General features: G+C 39.0%; 1 protein-coding gene across 1 annotated transcript; it reads right to left on the bottom strand.

Moving 5' to 3' along the window:
* Positions 1-2,100: 2,100 nt before the first annotated feature.
* LOC125968753 (multidrug and toxin extrusion protein 1-like) lies at positions 2,101-14,551 on the bottom strand. The gene is made up of 16 exons (XM_049720133.2): positions 14,273-14,551; positions 13,410-13,511; positions 11,174-11,242; positions 10,807-10,955; positions 10,221-10,263; positions 10,079-10,123; positions 9,879-9,976; positions 8,642-8,739; positions 8,042-8,223; positions 7,393-7,501; positions 6,763-6,838; positions 5,375-5,444; positions 5,164-5,296; positions 4,996-5,090; positions 4,841-4,907; positions 2,101-2,939 (listed from the first exon to the last, which is right to left on the bottom strand). The coding sequence occupies exons 1-16, from the start codon at positions 14,426-14,428 to the stop codon at positions 2,713-2,715; spliced, it is 1,719 nt and encodes a 572-aa protein (XP_049576090.1). The 5' UTR covers positions 14,429-14,551; the 3' UTR covers positions 2,101-2,712.
* Between the last annotated feature and the right edge of the window lie 2,091 nt (positions 14,552-16,642).

Here is a 16,642-nt window from a genome sequence, read left to right as displayed (position 1 = left end):
TAGCAATGTAACCAAGTTAACATCGGTGATCAAAGACGTTCAAACAAGGCTTCTACGTGGACTCAAGGGTTTCGTGATCGCTAGTGTTCTCAGCAAGGCAAGACGCACTGGCACTGGATACTAGGAAAGACGCGGGTTATATGGACACAGGAGGGGAACACAGGTGAAGACAGTTGGTCATTGACGCAGGTGCACACACTTGGAATCAGGGGATCACGTGACCGGACGCACAGGGGAAGGACACACTGACTGGAACGAGAGGAAAATCACACAATAAAACAGGAAATGATCCGGACTACACATGACAGCATGACAGGCATAAGTTATATAGAGCTTGAATCAAGGCTGCAGTTGAATTAACACGATTCGGAGTGGGGGAACGATAACATACAATCATTCTTATAGGCTCCTTATTTCTAGCACCAGGCGTTACCAAATCAATACACAAAAGCTCGAAAAAATCATTAGCTAATGCATCAACTAGTCTGTACTTAAGTATTTTTGGGATCAAGCATAGGACACCACCTCCCGGGCCCCTCCTAACACTGTCATCACAGCGTTCTAAATTAAATTTTTTCAGGATTTCCGAGAAAAAAACGTCACGTATAATAGATGATAGCCAAGTTTCACAGACACAGTAAATGGCATCGGGTTGAATGTTAGTGAGGTATAGAAACTCAACGAACTTATTGCAAATACTCTGAGCGTTCAGTAAAAATACGGTATACGAACACCATTAGTTTCACCTTTGCGAATACTATCACGAAATGCCACATTGGCTCCATTCTGACCAAATGTCACTCGTTTCCCTGTTGAGAATTTCCAAATTGCAACGGACGATCAATTATCTTCCCATTTCGAATAATCACATCCCGCCCTCCCTCGCGCAATTTTCTAAGATCTTCTCGGAGCTTCTGGTCTTCACGTCGCTGTGTGAATGTCAAGTCAAATCGCACAAATGGGACAAATTTGAGTCCTCTGAAGTTGGAATCCTTTTCGAAACATTCCCGTTTGGCATTCTTTAGAAATGTCATTCTCTGGTGCCCACAGCCATCGTCGAATACTACCTTCATAACCCTGAAGCCCTTCTTCCTTCCATCCCGAAATGTCTTTTTGATGGATCCGGGATCCATGCCCAAAGTGTCACAGTACTTCTGAACCATGGCCAGATCCATACGATCCTGTGTCGCCTTATCCGGTTCTTTCTCGGGGACACCCACGACCACTAAGTTTTTCCGTTTTTCTCGGCGCTCGACGAATTCCTCCATATACTCCATCGCAGCTTTAACCGCCGCCGTTGTGGCAGCTTGAATTATCTGCGACAGCTGATCCGGTGCCACAGAACCCACAACCGAAGACCCTGGTGGTCCTGAATCCTCGGTGCCTGATCGGTTCACGAAGTGGTAGACGTTCCCGTTTTCACTCAGACCGGCAAACGATTGTAGATCTTGGCTGGACAACGAAGTAATGCAGACTTTGCAGATGTAGCTTGCAAGTTTATCGTTGATCACCGAGCTGATTTCTGATACCGTTAACCCCAGGCATTCGTAGTGGATGAATGCTTTACAGTTGGCGCATTGGATCATCGCAGCATGGTCGCCTGATCCGCAGAAACAAGGCTTGGATACCGGTGTCCTTCCTCGCGGCATTCCAAATTATGCAGTTGATGCGGTGAGCTGCTGATTTGATGCGGTGAACGCCAGGCAAAACGCGCAACGACGCGACGCTAGCTAGCTAGCATCTGGTCCAACTCCGATGGCTGTATTTAATTCTTGTTTGTGTCACTTGTCTGACACAAACAAGCGACAACCAGCCAGTTGAGAATTCTATAATAGGATGATCTATTTGTTTTCTTGACCGTTTATGACTCGCTCGAGGACGGGGGTGTTCGTGCGTGCGTGTGCGTGCGTGCGTGTGCGTGCGTGTCCTCTCCGACAAGTTCAGACACACGTCAAGGTGTGGCGAGTCATGGGGAGGAGGCCAGTGCCTCAAGTGTCACTGGAAATACTTTGCGGAATTTCCCCCTCATGTCTTGTTGTCACTGTGTGCCATGGCTATCTTTTGAAGGAGGCAAGTCCCAATGCGACGGAGTAGCAAGAGTGTCGACGCTGCTTAAGCATTTAATTACACAATAAGTTGTCACGAAATGAATCTGCCACATCTGTAAGATATACGATGCATATTACATACAAGAAATATGTATAAAAAAACATTTTTACAATAGGAGCCCATTTGCTATCACCATAACTGTCTCATCCATTGAATAAGCAACCCAAATTTATACATGTTTCTCATCTGAAAAAAATTAATCAAGACTTGTCTCCTTGAGTTGCCGTTTGGAGTTAAACTTCCGTTCCCACTCACAGAGCTTGATTGTCTTTTCTTTCTCAGGTGGAGTGTATTCTTCAGTCAATGCTTTGTTTTGTTTAAGCTCCACTTTTGTGCACGCTCTGCCTGCACCTAGTTTTCAGTCTTGCAATCATTGGCCCATATCAAGGTGCAGAATGAACACTATTGCTGAATAAACACCAAACACAGTGCAAAGTGATTGCATTTACATACATTATTGACACGTTTATGATCGTGGGTTTGATCGTGATGATTTACTCATGACATATGAGATGAGTTGATATTAGAAGCAACTAATAAAAACCCACTATCGAGTCCTCCAGTGTTCACTTAATGACTGTCCGTTACAAACCAACACGAGGCTCATTTTAGCAGTTTGACAAGGAAGTGACTGGCGATAATTCCGGCCGCTAAGATGGCAACAAAGATAAGTAAAATCAAGCCACGCTTCAAAAGCAGCTGTTTTACTGTGAGAACATTGCCGACTATGGTAGTTGCAGTTTTATGTTGATCTGGAATCTGTTGGCCCTCTGAAGCGCTCTCACACCTGGATGTAGGGGAAGTAACTGGGTCCTGGTTGGTGTTTGACTCTGAAGATTCAAAAACACAACTATAGTTTTAACACTTAACAGACAAAAATATTTGCTTCACTTTGTACTCAACCAGAGACAAAATACTCATATTACGATATATCGCATTGCAATGGCTCCATATACAGAAATAACACTCGAGATACTGACACAGTTTCTGGCCAACATCCGAGTATTTGCAGTTGCAACTTAATGGTGAATTGAACTTTGTCACCTCAGAATGTCTGTATTCATCTCCATGTTGAAAATATTTTCAGCACTACTTATTTATTTAGTATTATTTATTTATATTTTTAGTATTGTTTGCCGACCTACTTTCTTCCTTGTGGTATTCAATGGCGCCCAAATAATATTTTATATTTTTCAGCCATCTGGTTTAAGTGGTTACATTTTGGTTACATCAGGTAAAAAATACCTGTGTGCTCTAAAGATTAGGTTCCATCCATCCATCCATCCATCCATCCATCCATCCATCCATCCATCCATCCATCCATCCATCCATCCATCCATCCATCCATCCATCCATCCATCCATCCATCCATCCATCCATCCATCCATCCATCCATCCATCCATCCATCCATCCATCCATCCATCCATCTATCCATCCATCCATCCATCCATCCATCCATCCATCCATCCATCCATCCATTTATTTTCTGTACTGCTTTATCCCCACGGGGGTCACGGGCGCGCTGGAGCCTATCCCAGCAGTCATCGGGCAGTAGGCAGGGGACACCCTAAACCAGTTGCCATTCAACCGCAGGCCACACAGAGACAAACAAGCATCCGCGCTCGCACTCACATCTAAGGGCAATTTATGGTGTTATTAAATAGTTATAATGAGAAATGAGTCATAATGAGAAAATTTTAGTTTTTTAGGTGCGCCTTATAGTCCGGAAAATACGGCTGACTAGCTCAATCAGTAAGTCACGTGACTTACAAACGGGAGACCCGGGTTCGATTCCCGGCAGGGGCACAATATGAGCAATGAGCGATTACCTTACCAACAGTCAGTGTGGGTCCTTAGGCAAGACCCTTAACGATACCGCCTACCTCAGAGATAATGAGAGTACAAGAAACGAAAGACATGCCGGCTCAGACGTCGCGCGGACAAACAAGGTCTGCGTCAGGTGCTGGGGAACCAGAGCACCCTGATGAAAAATGGGCTACTGGAACAAGACACAAATGGGCGAGATGCGAGAATAAGGATCTGTTGGTATGCTACTACTCCAGCAACCCGAGCGAGAGGGGTTACATGCGGAGAATGCAGGAACAATGGCAACTTCAATACCCACAGTCAACACTATCGGCCAAGCAACTAGTAGCTCAATGTTCCAATATCCATAAACGGCACCTGCTATCACAGCTCGAGATTGATGAGATACAACAAATGCCATAGCGAAGGTCAACCAGAGCACCAGGTCAGAGACGAGTTAAATCCATGTACAAGTCCAGAGGTTGGGTACGAAACCTCCGAAGTTCATTCAATATATTCAAGGTTCATTCAATATATTCCGAAATTCATTCAATATATTCCGAAGTTCATTCAATATATTCAAGGTTCATTCAATATATTCCGAAATTCATTCAATATATTCCGAAGTTCATTCAATATATTCCGAAGTTCATTCAATATATTCAAGGTTCATTCAATATATTCAAATATTAATTTCCTGAACGGCATGCCATATGTGTGTGTGTGTGTGTGTGTGTGTGTGTGTGTGTGTGTGTGTGTGTGCGTGTGTGTGTGTGTGTATGTATATATATATATACACACACACGCACACACACACACTATATATATATATATAGTATTGTAAAGTGTATTGTATAGTATTGTAAAGTGTTTTTTTTGTTAAATCATCAAAATAAAGATGGCTATTTGTACGCCTGAACTTACCGAACTTGCAATCTTCTGTCTTAACTGTGTCATCATAGGGGACCTGGACCCCGGCTCTAATTTTAGCCTGATTGAAGGCATTAAAAAATGTTACAATGCAAATCACTTGATTTCATAAAGTCACATTTGTGTTTTCAGAGAATTGAGTAACCCACCTTTTCAGCAGCCTTGCTCCAATCTAGTTTGTATAGATATACGAGTAAGAAAGTAGCTTGCATTAAGACACAGACAGTAAGACCTATCCAAAGCCCTGTTGAAGAAACAACAGCAGCGTTTCTGAAGCTCACATGACACATTTTGATTCCAGAACATGCAAGTCTTACCTAGGATGTTCAATTTTGCCGCAAAGGTTAAGGCCAAGCCAATGGGAAAGCCAATGAAGTAGTGCCCCACCAGGTTACAAAGAGCACCAACTTTTTGTTTCCCAACTCCTCGAATGACACCACCGCACACACCCTGCAGTGATTGTTGCAAGTTCACACAAAGCACATTTAAAACTTCTCCTAAAATGTCAATAGGATTTTTTTTTCTTACCGCAACAGCGTCAGAAAGATGCAAGAAGATGAAAACAATCAAGATTTCAGCAACCCGTTTCAAAATGTCTCTGAAAGTTATGAAACAAATGTGATGAGATACAATATGAAAATTCTAGCAAAAGAAAAGCAAGAAGCTCTGTGAGGTGCTGACATGTAAAAATATTCCAAATAATTTATGGCTAATAATATGTACGTAATGCCTTCTTCACAAGCTATAGTCTGAATTTGTGAACTCATTGTTTTTCATTGTAATTTGTTCCCACTTGCATAGCATGGTATTAATTATCTGTGACTTTAAATTTTGATCTACAATCACATCAGATTACATCTTAATTTTATTCACTTATATATAGTAATATTTTTCTTTTTTAACATTTTTAGTTTAACATTCACTGGTTTGATAGTTCATCGAGAACTTTCATTCCTTTATTATTCACTGGCAATGGGGTGCATTCAATGCAATTGCATTTGAATTAGATTTAGCACTGTAGGAGAATGTGAATAAGTAATTCACATTAAATAAGTGTAAATAAGTGTTAGTCGTAACAAAAACATAATACAGTGAGCCCTCGGTTTTTGCTGGCGATGCGTTCCAGAACCACCTGCAAAAAACTGAAATCTTCAAAGTAGAAACAATATATGGATTATTTATAAAATAAAACACAATTGTATTGAAATTTCCAACACGTAATGTTATTAGTTGGTTGCTAGGGAGCACAGGTGTAATGGAAGTCATTTAGAAAGTGTCTGCCTTCAGAAATACCACATTACGCTAACCCAGGGGACATCATGCATAGCGAAACCAAAGTGAGTCGGTTGCGGATGAATCTCCTGTTGCATTGTGGTCATATACACAATATTAAAGGCTCCTGAATACTTTTACGCTTCATAAACTGTTCCCATTCCTTAATAACCATTCCCACACTGTTCTGTACATGTATGGTACCTTTTACAGTAAATAAAAGAACAAACACGTGATATTGTCACGTGCTCCGATTTCATCTGCACCAGTTTCTGCCTCCTGCGCTTGAACTCAGTCACGTTCACAGTAATGCACATTGCTCAGAGGCACGTGTGTATTTAAACGCTATTCGCCCGTTACTTATAAACCTGTGAAGTAGCGCATTCGCAAAAGGTGAAGCGTGAAGTGGCGAGGGATCACTGTAAACACGTTTTTAATCTCTATCACAACTTTATATTTATTCACTTTTCACCCCCACAACAAATGACTGTTGTTTTAACTTACTAGATTATAATTAAATAATTCATTCATTTACATATTCTGATAGTTTTTTAATGTGAACTACTGTATTCTTTAAAGACAGTTCCTCGGTGTGGCACGTATTACGAGCGTCAAAGTTACTAATATGTAACAGTATAACTCACAGGTCTGAGGTGAAAATGTAGCCAATGACACTTTTGGCAAGGGTGATGGTAAGACCAACAAAAAAGGCCACGATAACTGCAATGGGAAACAGATACAACCAATAAGAGCAATACATGTTTACATTTCAGTCACCAGATTAAGGATGACAAAAATGAAAATAAGTGTCCCAAAGGTAGTGGTGGTGGAAGGGTATAGACCAGGGGTGTCAAACTCATTTTTTTCACGGGCCGCATTGTAATCATAGCTTCTTTCGGAGGGCCATTATGAGTGTCAACCGAAATAAATGTATGAGCACCTCATACTATATACAGTAAAAGCTACAAAACAAACTGTCAAATAACCCGTTTTTAAATCAGATGAGTAAAAACTGGTCAAATAATTTTTTTTAAAAAAGATATTAAAAGTGAAGACAATTTGCAATTCTAGTAATGACACACGAATTTGATGCACAGTTTGTTTCTTATTCAGACATTTCTGTTATCTATTTCACTACCTGCCTATTACTACATGCCATGTGTCCAATCTCCAATTAAGCAGTGTTTTTATGGCCTTATCCTTGCTGCTTAGCAAATGTAAAATTTACCGATATCATTTCCAGTTTACAAACGTACATACAAACGTTTTCTTACATGCACAGATGATGGAAACTTTGCTTGACAGTCTGGCTTGCTCAATGTTTCCTGCACCAAGCGCATTCCCTACTCGAACACTAACAGCAGCAGAAATTCCAAGTGGGAACTGCAAAGGTAGAATGTAGAGAAACAATTATGCATTATTTAGGATTCCATCAAATAAAACTGTTTAGATCAGGTTGTGGCCAACACGAGATTTGTGAGATGAATGCAAATCATCATTTATTTTTTTATTTGGTTATCAGAGGTTTACCACTTTCACAAACTTCTGAAAAATGCTTTAGAATATTATTTGTTTCAATGATTATACAGCATACAGCTGCTACGCCAAGCCAAACACTGATTGTGGCAAGACCAGAAACTGGTTGTGTAGCTTGTTTGCATGCATTTCTTCCATGTCATTTACTAGAAAGTAGTTTCTAAATAAGCCCACAGTTAGCCTAGCACCTTCTAGTGTTTGTTCTACTACACTTTCTTCCCCATTTTGTTTTGGCAGTCTGGATGGCCTGTGCTACCATTATTATTTATTATTATTTGTGTCCACTACTGTAAGATACTTTTATTGTGGTATCGCAGGCATTAATTTGTTGTGTGGCTGCCTGTGCTTATGATGCTGATCAAGTTTAGATGAATTTGTTTCACTTACCATGTAAGCTACAACTGTGAGCTGATATGTAACGGACTGGGCTCCCAGCTCTACTTCACTAATTATACCAGCAATGAATCCTCCTACTTCAAATAGCCACCATTCCAGACAAAGCATGAGCATGCTCGGGATGGCCAGCTTAACAAAGGGTCCCCACTCTTGTAAACAGTCGACAGACCAGCCTGTGGATCAAACCATTAAAAAATAATAAACACAACTTTCATAAGATTGATGTGTTAAAGATAAATAAGTATAATAATTAATTTATTAATTGAAATTGAGCATGCATACAGTATGTGCTTAAATGGATAAATGGAGAAAGTAATCACTGAATATGTGCAGTAATGTTATGTTAAAAATAATATGTAGTGCTTCTTGATAGGCAAATAATGAAAGTGGGAGTCATCACCTCTCGAATCTGTTGCATTGTTTAGTTACAAAATGTAACCAATTTTGTTCAAACATCACACATTTGGACTTTGATCACAAAAGTACTGTATCATCAAATGAAATAATGTAACTGGATAGGAAAATAAATCATAAAGAAACACTAATCATTCATTCATTATCAGGCTTAAAGTGAGTGAGAGGGAAACTGACCTCCCCATGTGGCCTTGTGCAACCCCTTCCAATTAATGTAAATAAATAAGACCACAGCCAACACGTACTGTGAGATTGAATTGGCGGCAGCGGAACCACTTGAACAAAGACATAAACAGCAGGATTTAAACACAGCTAAAAAATTCTAGAATATATTAACGGCATTTAAACTATTCATTTTCTAAAAGGTGATATCAAAGTAGAAACTTATTTATTGACCTGAATTATTTTTATAATAATTGACAATCATTGGAGGCAATCACAATTGTCCAACAAAGAAATGAGGGAAATCTGTTCAATAGTGCCATCCACAATAAAATGTCAAACAAAAACATCCTTGGGATTATAGATGTATTTAAAATTACGCAAAGGGGAATGCGCTTTGCATAATTAGGACTACAATTACAATGAATTATGCAATGAGAAAAAACCCTGTTCTGGAATATTAGCAGGCGAATTTCAGGTCTGGCTCCACTATATCAACAAAACATATTCTGACTACCGTAATTTCCGGACTATAAACCGTGACTTTTTTCCAAAATTTTGAACCCTGCGGCTTATAGTCAGGTGCAGCTTATATAAGATTTTTTTTCGTGATTTTTGTGACGACTTGATCACTTTTATACACTCGTAAAAAAGCTGTGGACCACTGTTGTGCGGTATCTTGAAGAAAAAAAACAACAACAAAAATACTATTTTGAAACACTACTATGGCTGCTGCTTATTCTGGCTGTGTTGCTTGTGACTATTATGAGCTTTAGTAGGAATGCACGCTAGGTGACCTGCGTCAAAGGGCTCTAAACCCTTTTTCATACTCTGCCATGTGACTCAGAGATTACACAAAGCAGTGGCGCTGTTTGGACCATCTGCATTGCATTAAAACCCAATCAATCAGCATTTAAATTCAATTCTTCTGACATTTTGCTCACCAAAAACAAGTTGTAATGAATGTGAACTTTTAATGCATTTTATTCAGAAGGTTACTTTGAACCCTGAGGCTTAAATGGCGGCGCGGCGTATTTATGGATTTTTACGGCTTTCTGTGTACTGTCTTTCTTTGTAAAAAAGTCATGTGCACGTGCGGCTTATAGTCCGGTGCGGCTTATGTAAGAAAAAAACTAAAATATCCCTGAATTTTAGCTGGTGCGGCTTATAGTCCGGTGCGGCTTATAGTCCGGAAATTACGGTAATATTATTTTCCCAAATGAACTGCTAATACTATTAAAAAAAAACTTACGCAACTCCCAAATGTAGAAGATGTAGGAAAACATAATTGATGACTGCATTTAAAATGTTCCCAACTGCACCGGTTATGACCTGTGGCCAAATGATTCCCTGCAAACAAACAAACAAACAAAAAACGGGAAAAAAAAAACACACTCGCAAACATGTTATTTTCATGTATATTATGAACTTGTGTGCCTCGCTTTACGGAACCTGATTTTGAAGATATCTCCCTTGCAGCTGGTACATAAATGCCGCCTGAAGGGGGAAATCATAATCTTACATGATAGAAGCACACAATGTATGTTAAGTCTAGTGCTATAACTCATGCAAACCAAGATGAATGTGAACTCACCGGCAGGGCAGGCATGGAGATCTTCACATAAAGTTGTGACAGACTATGCAACACACAAATAGCCATGTGAAATTTTGGGTTGGAAACATACATGAACATATGTATTACATTGTACATTACAGCATACAATATAGGTATTATATTTATTTTGTTAACTTCCATTACTAAACTGAACATATGTATTACATTGTACATTACAGCATACAATATTACATTGTACATTACAGCATACAATATAGGTATTATATTTATTTTGTTAACTTCCATTACTAAACTGAACATATGTATTACATTGTACATTACAGCATACAATATAGGTATTATATTTATTTTGTTAACTTCCATTACTACTACTACTAACTATTACTTTTACGATAATTCAAATGGGCATTAAGCAACTGAAAGAAGCCATGAAACACAGTGAAGCATTGGTTTATAAAGTATCCAAGAGTCTGACTGATTTGATAAAATGGGATAATAAGAACAACAAAAACAATTATTAATATTATTGTCATTATTATGATGAACAATAGGCTCTTTCCAAAATTATTGTAACCAAGATGCTGCAGATTGAAAAGTGACTGACCTGGCAACCTCTCGGCTCTGTTTGGCTACGATTAGAATGGGTTCAGTGTTGATGAGAACAGCCCAGCAGGGGAAACAAGCCAGCAGTAGAATCAGAATCCCTCTCTGAAGGATCACCCCCACACGCTTCAGGTTTCCGCTCCCATAGGTCTACCCAAAAGCAGAATCAAATAAGCAGTGTCAGGAAACACTAACATCACACTAATGATTTGTTTAGATTCATGAAATGTAAACTAACTTGATACAATATATTATTGTTTAACTGTTTTAGTTGGAACCCGTACAATCTGAGAGCCCGGTCAGAGTGGTTTGTGTTTCAATATCACTAATATAAATAAGGTAGAAGTGCAAGAAGTTGAGGACACTACCTGAGATATGAGGGTATCACAAGTTAAGGATAGCCCGGTTCCAATGGATAAACCAGTCACATTAACCACCTGCAATTAAGGAAGCATTGTCAATAATATGTTATTTTACAGTAAAACACAGTAAAATGTTTACCGTGACCCTTTTCACAACAGTCATTTTGACATTCAGTAGATACATACGTAACAGAGGATAAGAGTTCTCCATGCCATAAATATATGCTGAGGATCTGTATGATTGTGCAAATACAGAAATCAATTTTCCCATTTAACTTGGTCCACTTCACAGAATGATCATCGAATCATTTGATTGTTTAGAATGATCTTAGCATGACAAAAAATACTAATGTATCCTTTCTTCCTTTTTTTCCACCTTTCCTTTTTCCTTTCCTCCAATTTTTTAAAATGTTGGTTAAGTAGTTGACCAAAGTCTCCATTTTACAGTATGCAGTATGCTAGGGATCAGCAACTGGTGGCCGCACAGACCCCTCAATTGATTAAACTAAAATAATAATAATAATAAATACGGAGGGGGGGAATTATAAACTATTTTCCTCTATATCTTGTAACCTTTCCTCTATTATGGTGGACAACATTTTTTTATTTATTTATTTTTTTGTTTTCCTGTTAATTTTTTTAGTTTTTGTTTTTTTTGTGTGTTTTTTGGGCTTACATTAAAAAAAAACTGTTGGGACCCATCCCCTCACCCGAAGGAGGAGTGACGCTCTTGGTTGGAAACTGGAGTGAGACCTCATCTGCTTGTTTGTGTCTGTATTTGTGTTTTATGTGCCCGTAATTGATCTCTGCACATCATTGGACAATTGCTTTGCCGTAACAACCCTGCACATTGACTGCTGGAAGAGCAATGATTGTTGTGGGCTCAGCTGAATGGCAAGCTTCAAATTATGCTGCTGTCAGTGTCAAGACTGGCCTCGTTGACATGTCCCTCCTTGTCACCGTCACCTTGAGTTTCTTGTTATTGTCTTGCCCTTGAATAGAGTAGATCAGGGATTGTCAATCGGTGGTTCGTGGCTCTCTAGTGGTTCGCGGCGGTATTGCAGGTGGTCCGCAAAATTGGAAATGGAACATAATTGTAACGTTTTTTTAAATGAAACTGATGCATTATTTTTGACTTGATTAATTTTCCAGATAATTTTGTGATCAATCAACTGACTTTGAACAGGTTGCCCCCTCCCCAAGCCAAGTTACAGGGGGGTACTAACTCTAATAGAAGCCCTATTAGAATATGTCAGCTCGTGAAAACAAGTACCCCCTCCCATTTTCAAATTCCTAGCCATCAACTTTTTCCATCCAACGGTGATTCCTGACTGCCTATTTATCACGTGGCTCAGTCGTAGAGTGAAAGTCTCCAAACCTGTCGGTGCTGGGTTCTATCCTCAAGCCCAGTGATCATGTCAAAGTGTCTTTGAGCAAGGCATATTTTGCTCTCAGAAGGGCTTGGCAGCGCCATTCATGGCAGCATCAATTTACTTTTTCTGTCTTCTTGGGTTTTCACCAAGTGTAGCATATTTTAACAGGTTTCTCCCTCCCCAAATGAAGTACAAGGGTCGGCTTGGTTATAGAGTAATAGACTTCAACCAAGAAGGTGGTGGGTTCAATCGTCAAGTCAATTTAGACTTGAATTTTTTTGCAGCTAATTTTGTGAATCAGTTACGCATCCAAATTATGTCAAAAGTAGCTGAGATTCCCAAAATAGATGCAAATAAATAGCCTCTATAGGTCTGTCCTCCTTCAGTGCCAAATAAAATAATATTCTGCCAAAGCAGTGGTCCCCAAGTTGCTTCTTGGTTATATTGGTGGTCCCTTGGACATAACCAGTTGAAAACCCCTGGTGTAGTTTTTTGGTTAGTTGAATTTGTGAAGACTGTTGGGATAGGCTCCAGCACGCCCTCGACCCTTGCAGGGATGAACGAGCGGTACGGAAAACAGCTGGCTGGATGGATGAATTTGTGAAAGCTAGATGTGTTTGTTATTTTGGCCCTGGCTTACTCTGAAGGAACTCTTCACATGGTATTAATCCACTTCTGATCAACCGTGTGGTATTTTATGTTATATAGTAGACCAACTTTTAGATAGTGGAGCAACTTTGAGGTGTACCTGAAAGCCAGTGAATGAATGCTTTTCCTCACCTGAATGGGAGAAAACTACCAAAATGTTGTGGATTTGTGGACATAACCAGTATGTATTAATCACAGATAATTGTGAAAAAATAACTTACTGCAATTGATAATGATACAGCTGCAAGTTCTACTTTTCCCAAATGACCACAGAACACCATGCTGACGATGCTGATCATGAAGATCATCATCTGGGAAATGATCTGGAGGAGAAAAACGAATACAATAAATATTGTCACTTGTTTCACTGTACTTTAAAAGTAATGGCTGCCCATTACCCCCCCCCCCCCCCCCACACACACACACACACACGCACACACACACTCTAACTACATTGATTTGTGCTTGGCAAATTGGTCTTCTGGATTAAATACATCCATTTTAAATAGAAATTTGAAATACCAAGCATGGCGGACTTTATATGAATCTGGGGGTGCAGCTACCGATTAGTTTTGTATTCTAGTTATCTAGCGATTATTTACACCAATTAATCAGATAAAACATGGTTTTAAATACGGTATTTTGAGAGAAGGTTATGGCAAATTAAAATATAATGTATTTTGTACAGATAGGTATGAATATTCCAAAATACTGATATGCTAGTAACTACAAAATATATGGGGGTCGAAATACTTACACTTTTGGACATGTAAGTAATCTGTATGTATAAACTGATTTATAAGTGGTTACATTTATTACCCATCTTGTATTCATTATTTCGAACCATTTTTTCTGTCTTTATTTTTGTATTAGATGAGTTGAATTTAGTTGTTTTTCCCCAAAGTTGCTGAATTATCCTGTACTCTTTTGCATCTTCGAAATAAATCTTAAAATAATAACATAAATAATATAATAACTAAAAAGACTGGAAGAAACACAGAAATACACTGTAAAGGAAGAAAAATACAGTACATTAATTACGTCTATGGAAGGAAACCTGGTGCTGCGTTTATGGTCATCTTACCACGGGTCCCGCGAGTTTGAGGAGCTGAATGAGTTCAGTGCGGTAATTGAGCGGAATGCATCTGCCAATGCGTCTCAGACAGGAGTCCTTGGAAGCCGCCTCGTTAACTGAATAAACCCCCTTGGAATTTTGCATTGTCTTCAAGTTGATGTCCATGTTGACGGAAAGTGGCAGCGAGCTCTTATTAAAGTTAATTTGAAGCGTCCTGCGTGGAAGCGGCTCTCAGTAGAGGTGTCAGGAGGAAATGAAACTTCACTTGGAGCGTCGCGGCAATATTCCCTTCTCCCGCCCCCTGTAGGAGTCGGTGTTTAATGCACGTGGATGGTGCACAAGACGCATCCTGTCCAGGACGGCAACCGCGGGCTAAATCGTTCTCCAATAATATATGTACACTTGAACACGTCTGACTATTGTGATAACATAATGACATATGAACTTGGGCATGATAACCTTACTGTAGTATCCAACAATTGGGTGACCTTGACTCATTGAGCAAATCTATCAGCTGCAGATGTCATGGAACGCCGACCAACATACATTTTCTTTGAGACGTTTGACTAATTCTAATAAAATCAGTGTAATCAATTGAGGATAGCAGATTTCAAGAGCGACTGCATTGTTGCGAGAGCTCAGTGGATGGGCAGTACAAATATAGTAGAGCAAAAATATCGATATGTTGCAAAGATATGGAATGTTGTTCTTATGGAATTATTATCTGAATTTCACCAGTTAGACAAAAAATTTAAATGTGCGTCATCATCCACAGTTAAACCATTATCTAGGTCAGTGGTTCTTAACCTGGGTTCGATCGATCCCTAGGGGTTCGGTGAGTCGGTCTCAGGGGTTCGACAGAGCCCCCACTGAGGAGGTCCGAACAAACCTGTTTTATCGTGTAGCTTCTGATTTGCCAGTATGCAATTTGTTGCGAGTTCATGCATTGTGTTGGTTTTGTTCTTTGAACAAGGTGATGATGTTCATGCACAGCTCATTTTGTGCACTAGTAAAAAACATCTATGTCTTGAATTAATAAAAAAAAAAAAAAAAAATTCACTAACGAGGGGTTCGGTGAAGGCGCATATGAAACTAGTGGGGTTCGGTACCTCCAACAAGGTTAAGAACCACTGATAGGTAATTACTAGGGATGAGCGAGTACCAATAGCAATTATCGGTACTCACGACATCGGCTGATACCCTATTGTGGCAGTTTTATGATAAGAAACTAAAAATGAGAAATTATAAAGAATAGAAAATTGTCATTCATTTTCATACAATTTTAAGGTAGATGGCTATATTGGGATATACGTAGGTATTTTCCCAAAAATTATGTCATTGTTTTTGGGGGAAACTTGATGTAGCAAAAGTACTAGTGGTATCGGTGCTTGGTATTGGTGACTAGTCATGTACTGAGTATTGTACTTGTATCAGTCTGAAAAAAAAGTGGTATGGAACATTAATTGGCTAAGCATTGAGCTTACTAAATTTTCTGCATGAAACATGATATGCGATATACTAGTTGTTGACTATAGCAATATTGATATTGTTGCAATATTTATTGTACCTAAGAAAAATGATATTTTGTAACAAAGGAATTACTTTATTAGAAAATGTCATTTTTCTTAAAGTAAAGATTTTTTTATGCATCAAAAGTTGCCACTGAATATTCCCTCAGGGTGAAATCGACTGCAACAGAAACTATTTGTGGTCAAAGGGGCTGTTAAGGATCACTGAAGCTTATTATACAATGACGCTCTAGTGTCTGATTTTTGGTTAATGTAAAACTGTCTGTATAACATTGTGAAAACAAGCTGCAGAAAACTTTTGTACAACACAAATGTGACTAAGCAGTGACAACCGATGATGCCAGTTAAACTGCATTTCAAGAGGACATTAGTTTGCAAAAAGCAACTGATACAGCATCATAGGACACATAAAAAAAAGTCAAATATATGTGTATATATTTAAAAAATCCGGTAATGTGACTGAGCAGAATGACAGCAGCAGTGTATGTGTCAACGATACATGAATAGACACTGCAGTACGATGTAAATACTATATAATATTATTGTGTTGTATCGTATCGTATCGCATCGCATCGCATCGCATCGCATCGCATCGCATCGCATCGCATTGGATTGGATTTATTACTTTTGAGGTACTTTTTAGTTGTCAATTAAATGTTTTATCTCCCATGTTAATAGCATGGATTTCCATCTTGAAAATGCTAATCTCTCTCCTTCCTCCATTTTTCATGGAGTTGAAACGTGACCTCATGCATTTCACTTTCCCCAGACGGAACACTAAATTGTGACGTTCCAGAATGATTAGCTTTCAAGATCTACATCTTTTTTATGTATTCTAAAATGTACCGGT

Source organism: Syngnathus scovelli, chromosome 5 (genome assembly GCF_024217435.2).
Source record: "Syngnathus scovelli strain Florida chromosome 5, RoL_Ssco_1.2, whole genome shotgun sequence".
Taxonomy (NCBI): domain Eukaryota; kingdom Metazoa; phylum Chordata; class Actinopteri; order Syngnathiformes; family Syngnathidae; genus Syngnathus; species Syngnathus scovelli.
This window is presented reverse-complemented; position numbering and strand designations above follow the sequence as displayed.